General features: G+C 45.1%; 1 protein-coding gene across 3 annotated transcripts in view; it reads right to left on the reverse strand.

Annotated features, from left to right (window-relative positions):
* BRD1 (bromodomain containing 1) overlaps window positions 1-24,726 on the reverse strand; it is a 97,409-nt gene extending 72,683 nt beyond the window's left edge. For all 3 annotated transcript variants that reach the window (XR_015872703.1, XM_088457598.1, XM_088457597.1), the window contains exons 1-2: window positions 24,434-24,726; window positions 17,350-18,723 (exon numbers count right to left, since the gene is read on the reverse strand). Coding sequence is in view for 2 of the 3 variants with exons in the window: in XM_088457598.1 (XP_088313724.1) it covers window positions 17,350-18,716 (1,367 nt within the window). In the remaining variant the exon portion in view is untranslated. The remainder of the gene's footprint in view (window positions 1-17,349; window positions 18,724-24,433) is intronic.
* Between the last annotated feature and the right edge of the window lie 1,973 nt (window positions 24,727-26,699).

Consider the following 26,699-nt stretch of genomic DNA (forward strand, 5'->3'; position numbering starts at 1 on the left):
CCAAGATTGACTGCAAACATTGTTCATCGTTGCAGGCTGACATGTCAGATTTTCTTTCAGATATGAACGATTTTTAAAATAGTTATCGTTCAGATCTGACACAAAATCTGACCGTGTGTATGCACCATCACATTCCCACATGTAAAGCAACTAGCACCTTTGTATGTACAAATATAGACAATCATATGCAGATACGTTTTTAATCTGCGGGGTCAATCCAAGTGCCACTTGCTAGTTTCATGAAACCCACAGACTTCGCACCCAAGAATTCTCCAACCCAATTAAAAATGCCCACTTGTAGGACTCGCAGCAGGGGGTTGTGAATTGTTAGCCAAATGCAATGTGTGAGAAGTGCATGTAAATGTGGGGTTTTCTTTAAACCCCCCAAAAATTACTTGTAATTATTTGACTAATTAATCCAACTGGAAACTTCCAATTGCCTAATTAGTCATTAGGGGAGGTGTCCAAAAGAATTGTGCACAGTATCCCGACACTTTAACCTTAAAATAAGGATCTTCCCTAACTTCTCACCCACAGGGAGGTGCAAACTGAAATATGCAAATTTACTCTGACTGGTTCAATGCGAGTTGATAATTGGATTGCAAAAATAATTCACAATGTGAATTCGCTGAGAAAACAGCAACTCACACCTAATTGGATTGACCCCTGTAACTAAAGTTTGCAGTGTCTTGATTTGCTACAAAATTAATGTGCGCTACAGCAACTATTTGCATAGATTATGTGGTAAATGTAGAGAAAGAAAAACATCACTCAGCACACTCCCGTGAACCAGTAAAAAGCTGCTATACTATTTGAACGTATGATGGTTTAGAGTCATTCATGTTATACAGAACTAGAACAGCAGATTATTAATGGGTCACAGAAGTGTGCAGATTGTTTTCTTCAGTTCAAGATAACTATCACCTGCTATGAATTTATGAATTGATTTAGCAATTCACATTTCTATATTGCAGATTGTTGTATAATAGGATATAAAGGCAAAATTATTGTTACTTTTTTGTGACAGTAACACCTGATGGGATCATCGGAATGAAGTAGTTGCTGAGCACTAAACTTCAACTATTGTCTAAAAACAAAATCTGTTTTTCCGCAATAGGATAAACTAATCCCAAAACATTCTCAAATTAAAAATGTAAAACCGGCAGTAGCAGTAACATACACATTTAAATAATTCACTGGAAATTTCCTTTATAGGAGACAAGTGTGGGAGGGAGAACAAGTTTTATTACAGGGAAGGAAGAGAAAATATTCTGCAACATTATAAAAAAAAAAAAAAAAAAATGATAATTTTAACTGGATAGCAGCAGGATACCGGCTAGGAAGTTTTGAAAAGCCACAGCTGGCATGACATGGCAGTACTACATCAAAAGGTACAGAGGCTTTAATCTGCTGTGCCAGCATATGCTGCAGTACTAAAATCATAGTAATACAGTCACTCCCTGCTGCTGTGACGCTTAAAAGCTAAACTCCCATCCACAAAACAGAAACGCATTAATACACTGAGGCCAGTTTAGTGACAAACCAATTATCTTCCGGTTTGTATTTGCACTGCAGAAGGAAACATGAGCACCCAGCCAAAACCCACAAGTACACACATGTACTCTACAAGGAAAGTAGAATGATTTAGGATCAGAGCATCATCAGTGAGGGAGAATAAATACTAATTCAAGAGAGAAATAGTTCATGTTTTAAAGAAAGAGGGCAAGGTGCCTTAACATGCCTTTCATTAGCGTCTGAACAGGCACTACCACCTTAATAAATCAATCATTTATGCTGCAGTTGACACCTTGATAAAAAAGTTAAAGACAAAAGCACAAGATCATGCAAGTCCACGAGTTGGGTTCATACTCTTGGAGGTAGTGGAATTTTTACATATTTACTTCATTAACAACTGCAAAGATGAAACGTACATCAAAATGTATTTCTGATCATAAAATGTAGCTCTTAATGCATATAAATTACAATGAACATGTGACATTCACATGTTATTCTAGTCATCTCTTTTACACTGCACTTTTCTTACTGTGGTGGTGCCCTGGGGCAGCTTGGCTGGGCCAGATTGGGGGTGTCCTGCGCTCTGGATTTGAATCCTAGTATGTTAGGGACCTACCCTAAAGAGGTTACCTGGATATGGTGGGTAGGCCCATAACCTTGGCCAAGATTATGCTAAAAACCTCTATTGATTGCAACATTTTATTGCATTTATATAATATCAGTGATTTGGAGTTGTGCACCTGAGATTTTGTCTGCTTTTGTGCCTGCAATTAGTCTCATCAGGTAGCACCTCCTATTATATATATTCCGGGTGTGCAGTCCAGGAATCTTTCCCCTATACTCCATTTAATGTGCTTTATTGCACACCTGAGGGAAAGGAGACGTCCTCAGTCTGGATTAGCACCCCTACCTTATTAGCTTAAAAGCATGGAGTCTGGTATTGTATATGCACACTGGTAATAGGCACAATTCTAGGTAAGTCCTACAAGTTATATACTGTAGTGCAACTTTGGTTCATTTTTGGGGCGTGGGTCCCCCTGGATTGCTTTGGTTGATCTGTTTCAGGGCACCGCATTAAAACACATTTTTCTTTTATAACACAATTAACCCTTCACTGTTTGTTTATTATACATGTACTTCACTTTTTTATTTTCATTCTTTATATGCAGTGGCTGCTCTTAACTAGCTCTTTTACCCTTCACTTTTCTTACTGTGGCGGTGCCCTTGGGCAGCTTGGCTGGGCCAGTTTGGGGTGTCCTGCGCTATGGATTTGAATCCTAGTATGTTAGGGACCTACCCTAAAGAAGTTACCTGGATATGGTGGGTAGGCCCATAACCTTGTCCATGATTATGCTAAAAACCTCTATTGATTGCAACATTTTATTGCATTTATATAATATCAGTGATTTGGAGTTGTGCACCTGAGATTTTGTCTGTTTTTGTGAGTGCAACTAGTCTCATCAGGTAGCACCTCCATAATATAGATAGATAGATAGATAGATAGATAGATAGATAGATAGATAGATAGATAGATAGATAGGATAGATATTTATTTTCAGGGTGTGCAGTCCAGGAATCTTTCCCATATGTCCTGGTATCCCGCAGGAAGATGCATAACACTTTACCAAAAATAACTTACATTAAAAATCTTCAATTATGTATATATTTTGTACACATTCTTTTTAAAATGCCTTTTCAGAAGTATATGAACTGCAAACACATCTTAAGCTGGGTACACACCCAAAGCTATTTCTGCAGATCGAGAGATTTGCAGATTATGGATGTTCATGCACACTGAACAACCATTATCTGTCATCTGGCCCCCTCCCACGGCTTTTGCGGCAAGTGTACGGGTGGTCGGCTGACTGCCCGTATGCACAGCACGATGGACAGATATATCTGCCATCGGCTGTGCAACACAGCAATGCAATATGTCTGGAATCGGCTTCGGGCGGTTGAATCTCTTTATCCAATGAGGATGACGCCCGCGGCTCGCCGCCCCCTAGCTATTTGCAGGACACAACGAGCAGAGCCGACCCTGGATTGTACAGCACACAGCAGCCGCCGGAAGGGAAGGGGAGCAGAGGACTGTGCATGAGGAGCCTGGAGCCAACCCAGAGAGACAGAGGCCGGAGCATGTGCTCTCATGTCCTGACTGCAGTTGTCTGGGGAGGTGGAGATTAAAATGGAGGCAGATTGGAGAGTACGTAACAAGCTGCCTGGGCTAAAGAGGAGCGGTGCGGCTAGGGTATTTGCAGGCGACACAGGATAGAGGTAATATCTTCTCACCCCGTACTCACTAGCCATGTGTGTGCTGTGAGTGAAGGGACCAGTGAGAAGCGAGGGACTAGTGTGTACCTAGGGTTCCTTCTAGCTCCGGCGGGAGGGAGGGCGCCGGAGCTAGAGGGAAAGCACGCGCGCGCCGAAGGCGAGAAGGGGGCGTGTCTATAAGACGCGTCCCCTTTTCGTCACTTTTGGGGGCGTGCCCGGCACTTACAGACACGCCGGGCAGCCCCCAAGCCCTGCAGACAGGGAGAATAGACGCCGGGTCACCGCATGTTTCTCCACCCGCGGGACACTGCGTCCCGCGGGTGAGAACGGCTCCCGCAGGCTGTGAGGGCAGGGCGCTTTTTGCCCTCCTCCTGGAGGGCAGGGTGCTTTTTGCCCTCCAGAAGGAGGGCAGGGCGCCGCGCCCCGCTAAAACAGCCTAGCGGGAACGCTATGTACCATTGTGATGAGAGGAGTGTTAACCCCTAATGTCACCCCTCTGTTATATATATATATATATATATATATATATATATTCACACTTAGCAAAAAAGTGTGTGTGTCCCAGGGACCCCTCACTTTAAAAAAATGGGGGTCCTATTACACTGTGTGTCCTGCCACATATTATAGTACAATGCTGGGGGCAGGTAGCAGTTGGGGTAGAGGGGGTTAAGGGTAAGCAGTAGTTCGGGTGGAGGTAGGGGCAGGGAGAAGTGGTGGATAAGGGCAAAATAAGGGCAGGCAGTGCTGGGGGCAGGGAGGAGGTAAATACAGACAGCAGTTGGGAAAGTGCTGGGGGGGCTAGGATAGAGCTAGGGGCAGAGAGCTAGGGGGGGCAAGAGTAGAAATCAGCTGTGGCAGCATTAGAGCAAGGAGGTTGTTAGGGGCAGGCACCACTAGGGACAGTGCTGTGGGGGTAGGGAGGAAGTAGATAGCAGCTAGGATATTACTGGTGGGCAGGGATAGAATTGGGGGCAGGCAGTACTGAGGGTAGGGAGGGGGCAAGGGTAGATAGCAGCTGGGGCAAGACTGGGGGGCGAGCAGGTGCTTAGGGACAGGCAGTACTGGGGGTAGGTTCTAAGGCACTGCAGGCACAGGGGACACACACTGCTGCAGGGGTGAGAGACTTCTCTACCTTACAGGGTCACAGCCATAAGTCTAACAGTCTCTCCGGGAACAGATGCAAGGCAGGGAAGTGTAGGCAGTCATGGGGTGTCACGGTGGTTCACTGCCCATACACAGAGCACACATCATGGGGCAGTGACAGAGACTACCACTTACCTTTGCAAAGGAGGAGAGTGGCTGCACTGCACTGGGTGAGTCAAGCCAGTCTCTGCGGCATAGGTACATGCTGCTGCCAGCAGGTCCCTGGGCCAGTGCGCCCTGTAGAGGATGCAGAGGCACCGTTGTGGAGACTCACTGACCTGAGCTGGAGGAAAGAGCCCTAAGCAGATCAAAGAGCTGTGCTGGTGGGCTGAGAGGGGGGAAGACACTGCAGACTGCTGATTGGCTGGGGAAACAGGTAGCTAGTGATTGGCTGGAGGCGCTGCTGCTTCTCCTAGGGAGTGGGTGGAGCCTGGCATTCCCGTTGTCTGGCTTTTCGGAGATGCCTGGAGATCGGGTGAGGATCGGAGGGGAGGGCATTAGATGAGGAAACACAGCTGGCGGCTATTAGTTGTGAGGACAGAGACGATTGGCTGCTGTGACACTGCACACAGCGCATCCTGCAGGATGCTCTTAGTTTTCAAAACTGGGTCCCCATCAGCCTGTAACACGTAAAAATGCGCTATAGCGCGGATTGAGAGGGAGAGGAAGAGGGAGTGAGAAACACTATCCCTAGTTGTGCCTGCCCCTAACACCCTCCTTGCTCTAATGCTGCCACAGCTGATTTCTACTCTTGCCCCCCTACCCCTAGCACTCTGCCCCTAGCTTTATCCTAGCCCCCCAGCACTTTCCCAACTGCTGTCTGCATTTACCTCCTCCCTGCCCCCAGCACTGCCTGCCCTTATCCACCACTTCTCCCTGCCTCTACCCCCAGCTCTACCCAAACTGCTTCCTCCCCCCAGCACTGCCCCAACTGCTGCCTGCCCTCACCCCCGTAATTTGTGATGGGACCCAGAAACAGTGGAGTAGGACCCCAATATTTTTTAAAGTGAGGGGCCCTGGGACCCACACATTTTTTTGCTCAGCGCGATCACTGGACGGGCACATGCTATATTGGGCATAGAGAAGCCACCGGGCCCAGGTGAAAGAAAGTGGTGTGGCCTATTTGCAAGAGGCGTAGCCACACCCCCGTAGCCACGCCTGGCACATAACTGCAGGGAGACAAGCATAGGAGACTGCTGTGGCACAAGCAATCTCCCACTGCAGCCGGGCTGCTGTGATTTAAGGAGGGGGAGCGGCGCCAGGCCCCTTCAGCAGCCCAGGCAATCAGTACCCGCCACCCCCTCTCGGCGCCTCTGTGTGCACCCAAGGGAGCGATTCAATTATTTTATTGGGCGCCTTAACTAATGGCCATCTGACTGAGCAATTCAATTGTTGCTCCATTATGGGACCCATGTTGCGTGTTTACACACACACCACCAGGTTTAGCCACGCTAAGCAGCTAAACCAGTCTAAATCACTGCTTTGGGCAGCCATAATGATAACTTATAGCACATTCCTGTTTGCCACTTCAGGAGGCTGCCTACCCATGGCCCCCATAAAATGTACAACCTACCCATTTTCACCCAAAGATTAGCCTTTTTTGTCGAAGCGTCTAATACCCATTACAGAACTAAAGGAGCATACACACTTGTCGATTTTTTGAACGATTTAACTATAACGTCATTATTGTTCAATCGTTGAAAAAAATCGTTCAGTTTCGGAGTTATAACAATGAATGATTATCGTTCATGTGCGTTCCCGTTTGTAGTTCATTCCGACTGACCAAATGAACCATTTTCATTGAGGGAAGTTGCAAAAATCGTTTGTAGTTGAAAAATTCGTTCATTACACTTTAAAAAATCTGACAGAAAATCGTTGGTAACAAAATCGTTGTGTGTGTATGCAGCTTTAGAAATCAAGTATTTTCTCCCAATTTCAACAGATGTGCAAAGACCGTGCAGATCCATTAGCTCTTCTTCCAAGCTAACAGGACAGTAGTGTCAAATGATTGCCAACATACCCAAATTTGTACAGTACTGTCCAGCATATTTGTGCACATACCTGGCATCAATGATCACGCCAAGTGAACCAAATCTTCGACTATGGTCAACTTAACTGTGCTACCTATTATTTTGGAGCAAAACCAAAAGCCACAAAAGTCAGGGGACAGATGCATTAACACACATTTGTGGAAAATAACTTAAGTTTCCCTATAGATTGCAAGCTTGCAAGCAAGGCCCTCTTACCTCAAGTGCCAAGAGCTATTCAACTGCCCATGCTATAATCCAGCGACTAGCAATTTCTGCTGGCACCCTCCTAAGGTGCGAGTAGAAATCCACACTAACTAGTGCCTCAGGGCTAGTCGCGGTGTTGCCGCATGTTATTGCGTGTTGTAACAGCACTGCGCCGTGCACTTAAGTCTGAACATGCATTAATCGCACTTAACTGCAGCTCCCAGCTTGAGTGGGTTTACAATTGAATAGCTCCAGGCACTGATCCCGGTAGCTACATCCCCTCTCTTAATTGAATTCCCCCTTTTCTTATTACCCATGCTCGTTTTATTATGGTTCTGTTCCCACTTGTATAACAAAGACAAATGCTGTCGCTATTTGAATAACTTAATAAAGACTTTGCACATTTCCAACATGTATGACCATCCGCAAAATATAATGGCGATATCAGCTGCACTCCCGATTCTCATTCGGCAGAGAAATCCGCATAGGTGTCTATGGGGACTATGATTTGAACAGATGTATCAAGCTCCATAAAAGCTCATCTTCTCAGAGCTTAAGACCTGAAAGTTAATGTCATCTTTTGAAGGGAATAGCCATCAAAGCCTGAAGCCTACAATATCACAACATTTTCAAAGAGGGAATCATCGGATCATTCTCTAGTAATGGCATGGCAGTGCATGTGCATTATCTTCGGCCAACCCCCCCCCCCTCAATAGAAACAACTAGGGGGGTACCTGCCAGCAAACCACTCCTCTGCAGCCATGCCCCCCCCTAGTGGTCACACCACTATCCCACTGAAGCCGCTACGCAATCCCTGGCCACACAGACCCTCTTACCAGAGAGCTCTATGTAGCCGGAGTTAGGATACAGCAGACAGCTGGGACGTACAGGAGGATAAGCACAGAGGGGCAGACAGCAGGAATCACAGCAGGCCCAGGATGGAGAGGATGAGTCAAGCGCAGGCATGGGATGGAGAGGAGTCGTCAGTGCAGGATGGGACGTACAGGAGAAGCCAGCGCAGGCCAGGATGGACAGACAATAGTCACCGCAGGCGACTCTCAGAACATGTACTCCTGTGCATGAAATGACCTCTGCAATACTACAGACACTAACCTGCACTAGAGCTGACAGGGGTCTGCTTCCGCCCCCTCCCTGCAAAGTTTGGTCACCATGGTAACCTGGCCCCCAGGACTCGTCAAGCACTGCCTTAGATTCTGTGGACCCTATGAGCCTCGAAGAAAAAGTTATCTACCTTGGGGTATGTAGTTGTAGAGATCCATTGCACCAAACAGCTACAGCTTTAAAGCTCCCAGCGTGCACTGGTCCTCCTCCCTATATAGCCCGCCTCCAGCCACAGGCAGTTTGTAAACAAGCCTAACGGCAAGAGACGGAAAGTCGAGAAGGAAGTACAATGTACCCAATAAACACTCAAAATACGAAGAGTGAATCAGTGATACAAAAAAGCAAAGAACAGATCCTAACTGAGGCCAGGTGCATTCCAATTTATTATCCAGCCGTGCAGACAATGGTCATCTGCAGATGAGATTGTAATTACTACTGCGATTGTGCGAATATCAGGAGGTTGTCCAAATATGGCAGTATCCTGACCACTTATCGTCTGAGATGAGCAGTCATCACTGCCATTATCTTGGTAAATACCCGAGGGGCTGTGGCCAGTCCGAAGGGTAGAGCCTGAAATTGGTAATGTTGCTCTCGAACCCAGGCATCTGTCGTGGTCTGATGCCAGGCCTGAGAAAACTGCAGGAGTCGACCTCCAACCCTGAGACCCCCCAGGGGGAGGCCTGCCCCATCAGACAGTGGGCTTACCATCTGGTTTGGAAATAGGAAGCTTGGCTGACGTGGATTTCTTGGTCTGCCGTCTCCTGTGGGAATTATCCTGTCTAGAGGAAGACTGTCCCTTTGCTCTACCTTGTGGACGAAAGGACCAAGCAGACGGCTGCCTATACTTAGGGGAAGTCGTAGATGGCAAGCCCGCAGATTTAGATGTCGTCAGAGAAGACACTAGGTCATCCAGCTCTGGCCCAAACCATACCTTCCCCACAAAAGGCAAGGATTCCAGAGCTTTCTTGGAACATGTAACAGCCTTCCAGGTTTTTAGCCAAAGGGTTCTTCGAGCTGCAACTGATGCTGCAGATACCCTAGAAGCCAAGATACCTGCTTCTCGCATCTGACAGAGGGAAGACAGCTGTTCTCTGGTAGCATTAGGCATGCTATCCCCCAGAGACTTTGTCCATTCTTCCACAGCCTTGGCTACCCAGGCTACAGCCATAGCTGGCCTGGTAATAGCTCCAGATAATATTAACTATTAAAAATCACAGTTTTCAAGTATTCTATCTGTAACCTCCTTCAAAGAATATGCTGCAGGAATAGGTAAAATAGAGCTCTTGATAAATCTAGTCACATAAGCATCTACTGATGAAGGAACTTCCCATTTGCTACATTCACCCTGAGCAAATTGATATCGAGAGGTTAAATTCCTTGTAGTATGGAAATGCTTATTTGGAGTGGACCATGCTTCAGACATGAGATTGTCAGTTGCTCAGACTGAGGAAAATAATCTCTAGCCAAATTTTGATGCCTAAAGACCGGAATCTTAGCTTTCGGCGGTACCTCTTCTTCCTCTATACCACACGTTCTCAAACTCAGTCCTCAGAACCCCAAACAGTGCATGTTTTCCAGGTCTCCACACAGAAACGCAAGTAAAATTAGCTCCACCTGTGGATCTTTTAAAATGTGTCGGAGTAATTACTACACCTATGCATCTGCTGGGTGACCTGTAAAACATGACCTTTGTGGGGTCCTGAGGACTGTTTGAGAACCACCGCTCTATACTGAGGACAGAGCTAACCGCTCTCACCAGAGATGGGACACCCACAGAGGATTGATTGTCCTTCTTCCACTGAGTAAGACCCAGAACTTTGAGTATCAGAGTGCGATGAAGAGGGTGGGTCAGTATCCTGAGGCAACATCTGAAGAGAACCTCTCTTATGCCCCAGCTTCGTTACTGCCACTGGTCTATCCGCCTGCATCACCTGCTATGGGGCTATAGACGGCAGCATACTCTGACTAGAGTGAGCAGAAGAATCAAACCAACAGGGATTCATAGGGGACATGTACATAGAAGGATGCAACTGCTGTGGGTATCCCACAGTAGGAGGCAATATTGTGGTAAGAGCACACAACGCTGCGATTGAATCCACCGTATGTGACAAAACCTGCTACTAAGACGCTACCCACAATGGCTCTTGTATAGGTGAAGGTGTTCCGGATAAGAAAGGTGGCTGTTTACAACAGGCACTACACAATCCATCCTGCAAAAAATCCTGTTCAGACAGGCCTGCCAAACAGGCTTTACATGACTTGAGCACAGGAGGCTCACCCTTCTCACCTTTACCCTCAGACATGACAAATGTGCGATAGGTCATGAGAACGCCTCCGTCTGGGCAGGCACGCCCACCAAAGCGCGAGCGGGTCTGAATTAGGCCCAGAGTTTGTGCGCTCCACATAGATAAGAGAGCACAAAATACATCCAAGGAGGCTTCATCTACAGAAAGTTCTGGAGCCTGAAAAGCTGGAACCACAACTTCATTTACATGAAAACTGGACACTACCTTAGGAAGGTAACCCTCCCTCTTACGCAGAACTTTATCCTGGTGAAAAATCTAAAATGGAGAGGGCAACAAGAAAGCGCTGCCAAATCAGAGACTCTGCGAGCAGAAGCGATAGCGAGAAGAGCAGAACTCCTTGGAAAAAAAAAAAAAGTCTAACATCTGGTAATGAGGCAATCTTCCTCTGGAACCAGACTGACAGAGCAGAAACCTGCATTCTCAAAAGTAGCCAGGCGGAGACCATGGTCTAGACCTGCCTGGAGAAAAGCCAGTATCCTGGAAATCCTAAACAACTTAGAATCATACTTTCTGTGGGAACACCATTGACCAAAAGAATGCCAAACTCTAATATATGAGGGCAGAGGCAGGCCTTCCGTGCCCTAAGCATTGTTTGAATTAAAGAATTGGAAAAACCTTTTGCTCTTAGGATGGAAGATTCAAGAGCCATGCCGTCAAAGCCAGACGAGGAAAGTCCGGATGCCGGCAGGGACCCTGCCATCCAGGAAGAGGATACGACTGTCTGACAGATTCTGTATGTCGGTGAACCAATGACGTCTGGGCCAAGCCAGAGCCACCAGTATTATTGTTCCATCTTCCTGCTGGCATTTCCTGAGAACTCTTGGGAGGAGGGAGATCGGAGAAAAGAGATACACCATCTTGAAGTCTCTTTTTACTGCCAGTGCATCCACGATGGTTGTTGATGGGGCTTTGGACCTATACCTGGGGACCTTGTGGTTGTGACGTGACGCCATGAGAGCTCTCTGTCCATCTTCCCTGAAAGGTGTGATAACCTGTCACTGCTGCCTATCCGCGAAGACTGGCATCTATGGTGAGCAGAACCCAATTTGGAATCCAGAATGGGCACCCTTTGTTCAGATGATCCTTTCTCAACCACCACAGAAGGGAGTGACAAACCTCTGGAGTAAGAAGGATTCTCTGGGACTTTATTCGATGATACTGTCAATTCCACTTTGAGTGTATCAATCTTTGCAGAGGCCTGGAATGGAACGGAGCATACCCCACCATGTCGAAGGTGGATGCTATTGATCCCAGGAACTGCACTGCTAACAGAATGGATACCCTTCGCTTGCAAAGCAGCTGGCATATTCGCAACGCTAGGGCCACCATCTTGTCCTCTGGCAGAAACACTGTCTGTGCCAGAGAATCCAGAAGAGCTACCAAATGTACCATCTGCTGTGTTGGAGAAAGTGATGATTTCTTCCAATTGATGATCCAGCCGTGCTTTTGTAAGCAGGCTATGGTCAGATGAAGATGGTTTTGTGCCATTATCAGAAAGTCATCCATATGGCAGAATTCTGACTCACTGATGCCTGAGATAGGTTGTCATGACTGCCATTATTTCGGCAAATACCCAGGGAGCCGTAAATAGGCCAAAGAGTAGAGCCTGAAATTGGTAATGTTGCTGAAGGACAGCAAACCATAAAAATTGCTGGTGGGATGGTATAATAGAAACATGCAGATATGCATCCTGAATTTCCAGGGAAGCCATGTAATCCCCAGGCTCCATTGTCAAAATAATTGATCAAAGAGTTTCCATACGAAACTTGGTTACATTGATAAACCTGTTAAGGGTTTACAGATTTAGTATAGGGCGATAACCCTGTTCAGATTCTGAACATAGATTAGAATAACAACCCCTTCACTGTTGAAGCACAGGAACCGGGACTATTACCCCCGCCTGCAGCAGGGAGTGAATGGCTTACTGAAGGGCCAAAGCCTTTACCACATTTGCTGGAGGATCTGTGCAAAAAAAAGACCCAGGCATCTGCTGTTTGACACCAACAAACCGCTAACTGAAGAAGTCGGCCTCCCACCCTGGGATCCCCCAGGAGGACGCCCGGCCGATCAGGCAGAGGGTTTGTCGTCCGGTTTAGAAGCTGGACGTCTTGTCTGGCAAGACCTTTTAGTCTGTCGCCTTGATATTTTGAGAAAACTAGACGTCAGGGGAAGGCTGTTCCCCCTGCTCGTCCCTGAGGATGGAAGGACCAAAAAGAAACCTGCCTAGACTTTATAGTTGCCGTAGATAGCAGACCTGCTGACTTTGAAGCTGCCAGAGTAGCTATTTTATCCAACTCTGCTCCAAAAAATACTTTTCCATAGAAAGTTATAACTTCCAGAGCCTTCTTTGATCCTGTATCAGCTTTCCAGGATTTTAACCAAAGGGCCCTGCATGCCACTATTGAAGCTGCTGAAGCTTTAGAAGCTAAAATTAGAGCAGCTACAGCAGCTCCTACCAGATAGGAAGCCGCTTCCCGTATATGGGAGATTTACATAATCTGCTCTCTGGTAGCATTTGGTAGAGAATTTGCCAATACTCCCATCAATTCTTCAACAGCTTTGACTACCCAGGCTACAGCCATAGCTGGACGAGTAACTGCTCCAGATAAGATCGTTTTAAGACATGCTTCAATCAAAAAATGCATTGGAGGTGCAAACATAGCATGTTGTGGACACCCCACCCAAAGAGGCATAGTGGGAGCACCCATACAATCCACAAACTGCTTCATTACCTGGGACAAAGAGGATACCCAAGAAGGCTCTTATCCAGGAACATGTAAACTGGACTGGTTAGGTGGCTCTTTATGACAGACAACACACAAACCATCCTTAATGTCCTGAGGGGACAAATAAGCCATACATAATTTATATGAAACCAGAGGGCTCCCCCTCCTGTATCCCTTTATATTTTGACATGTTCAGTAAAGGCAATAATTGCAATGTTATGTGACAGCCTTCAAACTTTAAATGAATGTGAAGTACTCAGAGAAAAGAGAAAAACCTCCACCCCAAGAGGATGAGAGAAAAAAAAAACGGAGTTATTTCTCTCTGTCAATTATAAGATCGTGTCAATACAGCAGCTAGCAAACCGTCACATACAATGCATATGTAATATAATTACAATCAACTGTAAATCAACTACACAAAGGAATGGTAGGATATAGAGCACTATATACACCTTAACCAAGGGATAGGTATACATGGAGACTGACCCAAACCCTCCTGAGACCAACAGATACAGGGCGCACTGAGCGTGGACCGTGAGCATCTCATACACACAGAGGGTAGGCGAAGCAACCTAGACAAGCGAAACCCTCTGTAGGGACTGCGTCTGGGTCGAACCTGCCGAGGGATCGCCTAACCTCCCCTAAGCTGCGTTAACCAGCCAGGTACGCTGGCCTCATGGCAGCAGAAATCGGTTACCGATCCCCGGCGTCAGACGATAAGGCCCCGATGGTGTAGCGAGAACGTGGACATTCCCGGGCGCTGACAGCAGCGGCTTCTGGTGCATATGACACCAGAACCAAGGACTGCCGCGCACGATTCCCTGTAAGCGAAGACTCGCCTTACCTGACATCTCTGTGTGCGTATGGTTGCAGTCCAGGTCACAGCATTGCGGCTAGCAAGCTTAGTCGCGACCTGCCAAAATTACCAGCCCAGTTACTGGTGTTGCGGCCCGGCGAAGGTAGATGGGGTCGCAGTATATGCGTCTTAATTCAGACGCTTCGTACTGCCAACCCAAAAACATAAAATAAAAAGCTTAGGACTGAGTAGAGCAGGCCCCTATTGCAAAGGTGCGTTTTAATCCTGCCGCACCAAACGAACAACTGAAGTCCTATGGCTAGGGGCTGGGTATATATGGAGGAGGACCAGAGGCATCCTGGGAGCTGAAGATTTTGCTGTTTGGTGCCTGGTCTCCAACCAGAATATCCCCATGGACCCTGAAGAAGAAAATGCTCTTAAAAAGTTTGGTTTTAAACGGGGCATGTCCAAAAAAAAAAATAACGTATGCCTTTACTTTTAACCAACTCTATGCAATCAGTGACTGGCTTACATGACCTACAGTTGGTAATAACAGTTATGTGACTGTTCAGTTACTTTACAAATAATGCTTAGAGGTTTAAAAACTTTGTACAGAATACATGTCAATACCATAATAAGCTGAGTGATGCTCATTCTGTTATCTTTAAATAGAAAAAAAAAAAAAAAAAGTCTTCCCAATTAAAATGTGGTCTTTATTGTAGTTTTTTGTGTCTGCTAGAACATTGTGTGTAGGTAGATGGCACTGTATGCCAAGAGAGAATATCCCTGTGACGCAGTTTTGAGCATCTATGGTCCCCTGCAAGGAAAGCTATATCAGTGTCCCTTTGTGGAAGCCTGCCTCAAAGATTCATTTTGAGTAGCTCCTTTTGGTTGCCAGAGGACATACACCAATCGCAGATACTATGCATAAGCATTACTAACATCACAGCATTATAATTAACATGACACACTAATTGATACTTATTACTTTATGTAATTTATAATGCAGTTGTGGAGTATATGTCAAGACATTTTTAAGGTTGGTATTAGTGATGGGGAGAAAATAAATAAATATATATATATATATATAATTTTATACTGGCCGTTGCGCCACTAAGCCCGGCCGCTATTCAATGATTGGCCTGCCAACTGCCATTGCCCTCTGCTGTCACTGACAGCGCCGAATGGGACTCTATATATGATTATTAGTTTTGTATAAAAGAGTGGTAAGGAGCCTCTCGAGTTTCCATTGGCTGCAGTCTGTTTGCGCAGATTCAGTACTTTTTTTCGTATATATAGACTCTGCAGAGATATCCATTGATGGCAGCAAACCACCCATGATTCACTGTTGATGGCTACATGCCATCGATGTTAATCACTGATGGCACCATCAATGAACCCATTGATGACCATCACTAGCAAGTAATTTACAGAAGAAAGCAGACAAACTAACGAAAGTAAAAAGAAGAATAGTAGTACAAAGGTGGACTAACATTCCTCAACCAATTAAAACTTGAGCGAAAAAAAAATACAATTTTCACCTATTCAATTACCTCTACATTTTTGGACACAAATCACCATTTAGTTACCAAAGACCTGTACCAAATTGCAACTCAGATGGTGCCAATATTTATTTATTTTTTACCTTTTCTTGCAATGATGGTTTGCAGCAGGATTTTTTTTTTTTCTTTATACTACCCAGAAAACTTTGATGCAATTTTTTTTTTTTAAAAAATTCCCCCTCCATCTACTTTCATTAAGTCAAGCAAAATACACACCTAACACCATTTGGTGACCTCAGCGTTTATCAAAAGCAGAACATACAATAGTTTTATATATATTAAGACAGTCAGGCATTTACAAGGGTGGTTCAATAAGTAAGGTAACAATACCTCTCACGTGTGTAATGTTCTCTATTTCATTCTAATTTCCCGCCATGCCAGAGCAGGTAGACCACTGCTTCCGCTCATGGCCATTAGACTGCGCCTCAATATCAGTCATATGGGCACATCATCAGTTGTAAGATGGCGGGGCTGGCAAAAACATGGACAAACATTAAGATGCGTAGAGTGATCAGATCTGTGTGTCTAAAGGGCATATCAGCAGCTGAAATTCATCGCCAGTTTATCAAAGTATACAGTGATAATGTCATGGAATCAGGTTTAGTGCGCTGCCTTTGATAACGGCAAGACAGACGTTCAAGATGAGCAGCAATCCGGCCAGCCAAGCACATCCACCACAGATGACAATTTGTGCAGCACTGAACGTCTGATTCAAGAGGACAGATGCATTCGAGTGATATTACTGATTTACTGAACATCTCAGTGGGTACTGTGCACATCGTTCAGGAGCAACTGAAGTACAGGAAAAAAAGTGTTTACGCTGGGTGCCAGTGCAATTCACAGAAGTTCACAAAACCAACAGGATTGGATTGTCTATCATGCACTTGACGCGGTACTATGAGGAGGTAGTGCAGTTCCTCCAGCGTATTGTTGTTACAGGAGATGGGTGCATTATGTGACGAGACAGCAATGCATCCATGACATGAAAACACGCATCGTTCCCACTTTTAAAGTAATTCAAAAATAACTCCATCAGCAAAGGAGACAGTGTTTTGGGACCACAAGGGCATGCTTCTTCTTGACTTCCTCAACAACGGAGATACTGTGGTACAATTGAGCCAGTTGCGGATGACAAATCATAGAAAACAACCTGGGTTGCTACAAACAGGCGTCATACTGCTGCATGATAATGCCAATTCACATTTAGCCAACTACACGTGCAAGTTGTTACAGCGCTACCATTGGGAAGTACCGGACCATCCTCCCTAAAGCCCTGACCTGGCAGAGTGATTTCCATATCTTTGGACAACTGAAGAAGCACCCGGGTGGAAAGCGATTCGCAACTGACGGTGAAGTTCAGCAAGCAGTCATGTACAGGCTTCAGGCACTTGACACTTATTTCTTCTATGCTGGAATTGATCCCTTGGTGTACCGTTGGAACAAATGCTTAAAAAAAATATGGGGACTATGTGGAAAAATAATCTGTACCACGGCCATACTATTGATTATAGGTTTATGTACGAGTTGAACAAATTTATGCAATGAGGTAGTCTTGTTACTTTATTTATTGAACCACCCTCCTATGAATAAGTATTGAATGTGGTTGCAAATTTAAAGTTAATTACCAAAAGAGAACACATTTTACTAGCATCTAGGTACAATTTACTTTCTTACCTTTGAGGTGGAATATCAGGGACACTGACTGTTGGTATTACTGTACAAGTTTCAGTCAAAGCTTTTTTTGTTTTCTTAGCTTTTTTCCTAACTTTAGATGTTGATCTGATGGGTCTATCAGAGCCTTTCCTACAAATACCATTTTTAGATTCAGGCTCTTCATAAATATTTAGTGGCCTCCTTACACACCCTGATGGAGTATGTGCATCACAGTATGCTGTCTTTTTTACAGAGAACGTTGTGCCACTGACAGTCACTTCCTTCACAGGCTCCATTTTCATGTACAATCCAGCCTTTTGGGCACAGGTTACATGAAAAGCTGTATAACAGTTAGCCTTATGGCACTGAATGCAGGCACCAACACCTTTTTGCTTACAGAGGTAGCAAGTTAGTTTCCATCTCGCTTGGGGAATGTTACGTACACCATCAATTGGTTCAATAAAAACAGTATTTGCAAATCCCACTTCGGGTATCCAGAGAGCACAGACGACATGACCCCATCGATCATCATCAGTCTTTTTAAAGGCACCTCCCTTGTTTGGGCACAACACGCAATCAACAGCTGTAGTCCGTGATTGAAGACAATGCCTGCAGAGCCACTGTCCTTCCGGTATGTATGGCACACCATAACACTCTTGATGTACTGCTAAATTACACATATCACAAAACAAGATAACATTACTATTTTGACATTCTCCATCCATGCAAATGCAACATACTGCATCCTCATCAATTAATGACTGCTGATCTCCCTGCTTTTGGTTTTCACAATAAGATTCTTTTTCAAATCGGTCCATAAGGAATTCAAATATGTCTTGGGACACTACAGAGAAACCATCACTTTTTCGCTTCTCGTTTATTATTTCCAGCCATGCATAATCTTCTTCATCCATGTCGTACTCCACTTCCTTATCCAGCTCTTCTGAGGACTTTTCCTGAAATGTATAGTATGCAGCAGGCCTATTGGGAGCAGATGGAGGACTACATTCTACGATACGGACTTTGGGCTCTGGGAGAGTGCTGGTAGTAGCATGTCCATGAGTGGTTGGAAGAACTTCACTTTTCTTTTTCCCATTACTTGCTTTATACCTTTTAGACCGTAGACAAACCTGGGGTGGTTGCTCACTGTTTTCTTTATTGCTATTGCATTCAGTTATCTCTTGAGCAGTAGGGTCATCATCAGAAATAATATCTATAGGATCAAATATACTTATTCTGTGCAATCGGCCTTCTATTTCAATCTCAACCATTCTCTGTGCTTGGGCATAAGTCAAGGTCTCTCTTGTAGGAGAATGTTTAATACTACACGGTGAAGTAGATGATCTGGGGGCAGAAACCCTATGCCAACGTCCTTTTCGCCTCATCATCGATGAACTAAGAAAAGAAAAAAAAAAAAAATACACCATATTAAAAAAGGGTTAACATTTAAAAGAAGACTACTTTCTAAAACGAATATCTAAGCAAATGTGAACATTCAACACAATTTGCAACTTAGGATGAGCTTAAGATAAGTCATTATGATCACTACATTAAGTAAAATATGCTTATCAAATGTCTACCCAACGACACTCCGACATGGATGGCATACATACTATTAAAAAATCACATCTTTATATTCTTTAGAATATCTGGAAATGGGTCTTCATGCACAAGCTAAGTGACAGGCTGATCCATGTGTGGATAATAAAACTTCTGGTGTTACTAGGGCCTGTTATCTTAGCCTGGTCAGAAGATTATTACGCACACCGGAATAGTGTGGGGGGAAAAAAAAAAAAAAGTATGCCTGACCTTTTAAGTGTAAGGTAGGGATGACTAATATATAAACAAAACCTATATAGCAACTTAAGGTGCCCATACACGTTGACATGCACCAAGTAGGGCGACTGCCGATCCGTTGGCAGACAGATTGTGTGGTCACCGCTGGCAATCATGCGGTCCCCGCTGACAGCACGATATGCCAGCTCCCCCCTCCTCCATATGAATGGGATCGTACATCGCATCCCAGATCAGATGGTTCTGCAGGAAGATCTGGGGATGCGATGTACGAGCCCGTGGGAGCACGCAGCACGATATGACCTATATCGTGCGGATCCATCAGATCGGCACGTATATCATGCAGTGTATGGGGGCCTTTATGCCTTGAATATAGAGGAAACTTAATACTGAAAATTACAGAAACACTAAATATTGCACCTGTCACACACCATGCAGTTTCTCTTTCCTGCCTGGGGTGTTTGCTCTCTGCTCTGGTGCTTCTAGCACACTGGTCTGTATATCAGAAGTTTGTTGCATCACCTGAGTGCGTTCGAAGCACCAGAGCAACACCCCAGGCAGGAAAGAGGAACTGCATGTGTGGTGGCAGGTGCAGGGTACTAGAATGAAAAAAAAAAAATTATACATACAATCTCTAAATCTCTAATAAAGGAATATTTACCAGTTCTATCACAGAGCCAGTTAGTGCTATGCTAAAAGGAAAGGATAAACCACCAATCAGTGCACAAACAGGCTAAGGTTGCCACAAATTAACTCCCACAATACAGAATAGGCCTACAATTAGATGTACTGTAAATTAATATGTAGTGTACCTATAGAAAGCAAGTCCTTTCAAGCAGGGCCCTCTTACCTAAGGAACACGGAATACCCAGAGAAAAACTACGCAAGCATAGGGAAAATATACAAACTCCAAACAGTTAGGGCCGTAGTAGGAAGTAAACCCACGACCTCAGCGCTGAGGCAGTAATGCCAACAATTAAACCATCTGCACTGTATGGTGCTAATAACAATTTAGTACTCAGGCTGCACCTTCGGGAAGCACAATTAACATGTGCACACCCTTATGCTCTTTACACACTGAAAAGACAGATCGGTCAGCAGACCGATCCACCGTCTGAGTGGCTGATTTGTAAGCTATACACTTACCAATCGGCCGCTCGATATGTGTGGCCTGACATTTAAATTTGCCCGCTCAGTTATGATGCCAGTGTACAGGTCGGTCGTAAAGTTATGTAGGATCGACTGTGTTGCAGGGAAAACCTGATATGTCTGTAAACTACGTCGTTCACAGACATATCTGGTGTATGCACTCACCTGCCAATGCACTCACAATATATCGTTCATCGAATGAACAAATAATATACATCGACAAATTTGAACCCAGCTTTACTGTACTCAACTTGCTCTTGTATTCACCTGGATTCATCTTTAAAAGGCATATATGGGTGGTAAATACAAGCTATATATTACTAAATAAACAGATTTTTTAGTATGTGAACTTATTTTAATGTCCCTCAAGTAGACTTTGAACCAACTCTAAATCAGTCCCTTAAGGTACAATTGTATGGCTTCCATTAAAATATTTCCTATCAACCGACACTAGACGACAGAAAAATATTGGTTTTCATATAAGTTGCATCTTCCAGTAAGATTTCATGTCCAGTTCAAGCACTTATTTATATTTAATACACAGTTATGGTAGCTAGTTTAAAAGTAACGGGATTGAAATACCGTCGGTTCAAATCCCGACAGCGGATGCCCGACAGGATGAAGATCCCGACTGCGGCAGGCAAGGACCCTGATCCTCCCTTAGTGGTGCCTAACCCTAACCTCCCCCCCGGGGGTGCCTAACACTAATCTCTCCCTGGGGGTGCCTAACACTAATCCCATCCCCCCAAACCTAACCGCCCCTAATCCTAACTCCACTCCTCCCCCCGCTGCTAAAGCTAAGGGTGCCCCAGACTTACCTTCATTCGGGATGGCGTCCCCGGCGTTAGGATGAAGATAGGCGTATTTTGACACCTATCTTAATTCCCTTGCCGGGATTCCAATGTCTCATAACTACATCCTGTTTAAAAATAGCATCAAGAGAACATAACCAAAAATATTAAAAAACAAAAATGTGGCACTCTAAGCTACAGAAGTGCATTTGTGGCTTAAGAGAAATAATTTGGTTTCCATCTGAAAAAACATAAAATGACATTTTAGGTGCCACAGCAACATTAATGTATATAGGAAAACTGCCCACCTTATAAACATTTGACATATAGGGAATCATTCAATTGTTTCAGAGAATTAGCTCCCATCTAAAGTTGCCAAGAGCTAATTCAATTGTTTTGGCCGATGAGCCCCAAGGATGCACTTAACATGGATTTCTGCTCACACTCTCCTGAGCTGCAAGCTGAAATAAACGTACAGAAGGGGTTTGGGGCTTGTCACAAGTGCGCCTTAACTGCAGCACGCCTGACACTTAGCACAGGAGCAGCCACATAACACTGCTAAGACTGTGCATTAGACTATGCAATCAATATGCATGAAATAGATAATGCATCCAACACAACTAGCATGGGGCTGTTCGTGCAAACAATTGCATGAAACCCTATGCTAACGTCCTTTTCACCTCATCATCGATGAACTAAAAAAATTGATCGGCCAAAATATCGTGTGCCAGTCTGTACCAGCGATATGTCTGTGAAAGACGTTGTTCGCAGACATATCGCGTCAACTGTGCAGCACAGCCGATGGCAGATGTACACATAGCACGATGGGACAGATACAGGAGGTCAGCCGAACGTCCGTAAACCTGCAGTTGAGGCCGCGGAGAGCGTGGTGCGACACGACCCACTGCCAGCGGAACCCGCAGTGTGTATGAACAATAATAATCTGCATATGTATCTAAAGGCCCCCATACATCAGCAATCTGAAAACCACAATTGAACAATTTGAAGATTTATTGCCCAATTTTAGGATTTCCCAATCTAGCAATCTGCACCCATACATTACAATCTTTTTAAGTGATTTGCAGATCGATTGCAGAAAACACAGATCGGACAATCTTGAAAGGCCCATCATTTTACTGGTAACGGTCTGCAAATCTGCTGATCATGTCCATACACTAGCAATTTACAGACCGAATCCATCTGTGAAATCCAACATGTTGGACAATCAGATTTTACAATTCCAATCACTTTTTGGTTGCAATCTGCGATCTGTGATGCCCATACATTGCAAAATTTTTATACACAATCGGTTGCAAATTGCTAGATTGCCACAATCGATTGCTGATGTATGGGGGCCTTAAAGATCACTCAATTTGCAGATTTATCTTTTAGGTGTGTACCCAGCTTTAGATTTAGAGATTACCAACTTTCAGGTGGAACTAATTAGCTAGATCAGCTAAAATATAGCTACTGCATGTAACTCCACCCCTCCCCGCATTATAACTGTAGCAATCTGTCAAAAACATTTTCTATAGCACTAGCATTAGGGCAGGTTTTAGCAATAAACTGTATTGAACATTCCATTTATTCAGTACAGGAGTTAGCTACGTTCATAGTTGTTACAACATTTGCCTTGCACCAAGAAAAGAAATCTAAATTACAACATATACAAGCAAATAAGAAATTTTTCATAAAATGCTATACAAACAAAACAGGAGTGACAGCATAGCTTAAAACCATGGTTCTCAAACTCTGTCCTCAGGACCGCACACAGGTCATAACTTCCAGGTAATCTAGCAGGTGCATTCATCACTCACAGACAGTTTAAAAAGTCCACAGGTGAGCTAATTTCACTTGTTATTCTGTGAGGAGACATAGAAACATGCACTGTTTGGGGTCCTGTATACGGAGTTTGAGAACCTGTGCCTTAAAGAGGTTTGAAACAATTTCAAACACTATACCGTGCTGCTGCCATTGTATACATCCATTACTACAGCCTCAGAACACACCAGTAATAGAGAATGTATGTCAGTTACAGTACTGCATGTATACAATACATTCCCTAGCAGTTTGCGTTATCCGTAACATTTTGAGGTCACTGCCTCAATAATGAGCATACAGATGGCAATGGCAGGAAAGTGAAACAAAAAAAAAAGTACTAATTTTGAGCAGATTCCCATGAAATGTCACTTGTTTCATTCATTTAACATCAAAGTGTTTTTTTCCTTTTAAAAATAATTTAGGTTAATGGTTTCCAAACTGGGTGCAATAGGTAGTTGGTCCAGGACCAAATCATATTATGTATGGGCAAAACCTGTGTTGGTGGCTTCAAATCATAAAATGTGGACAAACAGAAGTGCAACACTGTCACCACTACAGAACCTAAGGATGACAGGTAACCACAATTTAATATTTTTTGCTTTATTTCTCAATAACAAACTTTTGGCCTAGTAGTTGCTGTGAAAAAAATGCAGATACCATAGGGCGCAATGATTAAAAAAAGTTTGAGAACCACTGATTTAGGCGAGGTTTGGTTATAAGCTGCATCTGCATAGCATGCATGTCTATTACATTTTCAAATAGGTGGCTTGTAACATAGGTGCATTACATGAAACTGGTAGTAAGCAGAACATAATGAAGGCAGGTGTCACGGTGTCAGGTGTGGATCGATGATCATACAGTCAATCTGTTTAAGTCATTTACAACTAGCAAGTCATCACAGACACAAAGGTGATACTGACTGTCAGAGTGTATAAATAACTGGCAGCAGTTGTGTCATTACTATTGACGAGATGCTGCACAATTACAAGGATATCAGCACTGCCACTGATAGAAGCAGCAGTGCATGAAGACAGCGCAGCTAGTGTGAGGCACGAAGTCTCCTTTACAAGAAAGTTGTGCTGCCTCCGGAAACCCCGATGACAACACGGAGAGGTATACAGTAGTGCGCTGCTGTGCGGGCTCTGGAGAGGGCCTTAGCACCGCATCTCGGCCTCCCTGCCACGGCCAGTACGTGGTTCCATTCCCCCCATAAACACATCCAGCGCCATGACGTCACTGCACCAAACCCCTTTCCCGGGCCCGTTCAAATCAATGGGTGGCCGTTGCGGGCCCCGGGAGAGGAGGAGGAGGGCAGGCCCGCTCTGTGTCACCAGCTCGCCCAGCCCAGACACCCTGTGGCCCGACCCCGAGCGCTGCAAACATGGCGTCCGACAACACAACAGCACAAAGCAGAGTACACACACAGGAGGGACGGGGAGCAGCGATCCTCCTACCCTGACGCCGGCAGCAGATGGGGGAGGAGAGAGAGCAGGGGCTCTGCGCAGCCACAGGTACGAAGGACGGAATGGAGCTGGGAGCCGGGCCCTTACCTACTGGTAGCGGAGCCTGCTGACTCGTTAAGTTAGATGAGAATGATCGCTGCAACGACCTGGCCGCTACCTGCGGCCACCGCCACGGACCGATCACAATAGGCTTCCCCTCCTCTCTAGGTCTTCCGGTTCGGACGCCCTCTGCTGGGCGGTGGGAGAGGGAGGAGTCCCGGAGTCCCCCGCGGCCTCTACTTCTTCCTGTCGGTATGCTCGCCTGGCTCAGCCCCGGGTGCACGGCGGCCACGGCTCGGCCCAGACTCTTCCTTTGAAACAAACAATGCGGTTTCACCACAGCGCGTGCCGCCCCTCTCCGCTGAGCAGACGTAAGCACGTCACGTACTATACGTGCCGCCATGATAGGTGAGGCAGATCGCTTGCCTAGCCCAGACGGTTACCATGGTAATTGTAAAGGGATATATACATTACATTGTTCTGATCTCCTCTCTCAGGGTAGGGACACTTCTGACATTTGTTCTTGCACGTTTAAAGCCAAATGTCCATATTTCATAAGCACCATAGTTGGGGTCAGATGATAATCGTTCTGATCACATATGGTTACTAAAGCTTGTATACACCTGTACAATCAGCGGCTGATTGGGTAAAACTCCAGATCAGCCGTGCAGCGTGTCCCCAGTGTAACCCCACGTTCAGCTATCTGTGAGGCACATACACACTGTGCAGATATAGCACAGTGGGGGAGATGTACGAAGCCCAGAAACGGTATCAGCGCACGTTATGTGCGCTGATACCGCTTCTCGCCGATGTATGATCGGGGGTCTGGGCGGTAAATGACAGGGGCGCTATGCGCCCCTGTCATTATCGGCGCTGCTATCTACAAGATAGCAGCGCCGAGTGGCAGGGCCATGTATGAACGGTCATAACGCATGACCGTTCGGCCGGCTGTAGCTGTCGTTATTGACAGCTACAGCCTGGCGATAGCCTATCTCCACAGCAGGGACAGCGCTGTCCCTGCTGCCGGCTCCACGCGGTGATCTCGCGATATTTGCGAGATCCCGCGCATGCTCAGTGGAGCCGGCCGGGAAGAGACACAGCGCATCAGCACTAGGCTGATACGCTGCTGTCTCTAACGGGTAGCGCCGGAGGGGGGAGTTAACGCTCCCCCTCTCCGGCCGATGAGATGTTCTGACATCTCATCGGTAGTGCTTCCTGCTTCACCTCGGTAAAGAGGCGAAGCAGGAAGTGGTATAGCGGCACGTTAAGTGCCGCTATCATACATCTACCCCACTGTGTATACGGGCCTCTCTGGGATCAGCTGGTTGAATCTCATGTGCTGTTTAATATTTATCTGGTGGTCGGCCGGATGAATATTAAACAACACATGAGTTTCAACCACCCGATCCCGACCGTTACAGGAGAGTTATAAGCTGTTTATCGGCTAACACTCCTGCATTGGGACAGCATACACACCTATACAATCCAACGACTTCTCTCGCTCTTGAAATAACAGCCCAATGAATGTATAGCATGCTTGTCGACATTATGGGAGGGGAATCAAGGGGAATTAACCAATTAAGGTATAATTAGGCGCTAGAATGGGTATTCGTTCTAAACAGCTACTAAAAAGTGGAGTAGTCAGCTCCAATATAAAACAGAAACAACAATTGTAGAGAAAATAGCAGCTCTGAACTTCGACTTAATTAACAAACAAATGCACTAAGTAATGGTCATGATACATACAAATTCATAATCCAAAAAAATAATAATAAAATCAGTAAATATATATAAAAGAATATTCAGTTTTATAAAAAATAATCAGCTGTAAAACCTCGGAACCAAGAGGTGGGGTATATATATATATAATATATAGATATATATATATATATATATATATATAAATCAGTCTTGCTTGTTCCTATTTATAACACTGGGCCAGATTGAAACAACGTAAATTGATACTAAGGGCTCCTCTTTTCGTGGGGGCATAATCCACAGAGATGGTACTTCTCACAAATACACCGCTGGAGGGTAATGTCCCATAAAAGTTGGTATAAATAGAATCAGTACGTCCTCACCAGTATTGCGAAGTGGGGCCTCATCCATCGGCAAAGGAATATTTCACAATGATCAGAAGGTAGTGTCAATTAAGGTGCTGTAACGTAAAGTCCAGTGCTGGTTCAAGCGATTCCACAGTGGGTAGGTTCTTGAGGTAAGTGGGGATGAACAGATGCGTTTCGTTGCTGTCCTGTGCAGCTTTATCAAATCGTTCTGGTGACGTGGTTACTAAAGCTGGGTACACACCTGTACA

The sequence above is a fragment of the Taudactylus pleione genome, unplaced genomic scaffold (genome assembly GCF_031769625.1).
Source record: "Taudactylus pleione unplaced genomic scaffold, aTauple2 ptg000041l, whole genome shotgun sequence".
In the NCBI taxonomy this organism is placed as follows: Eukaryota; Metazoa; Chordata; class Amphibia; order Anura; family Myobatrachidae; genus Taudactylus; species Taudactylus pleione.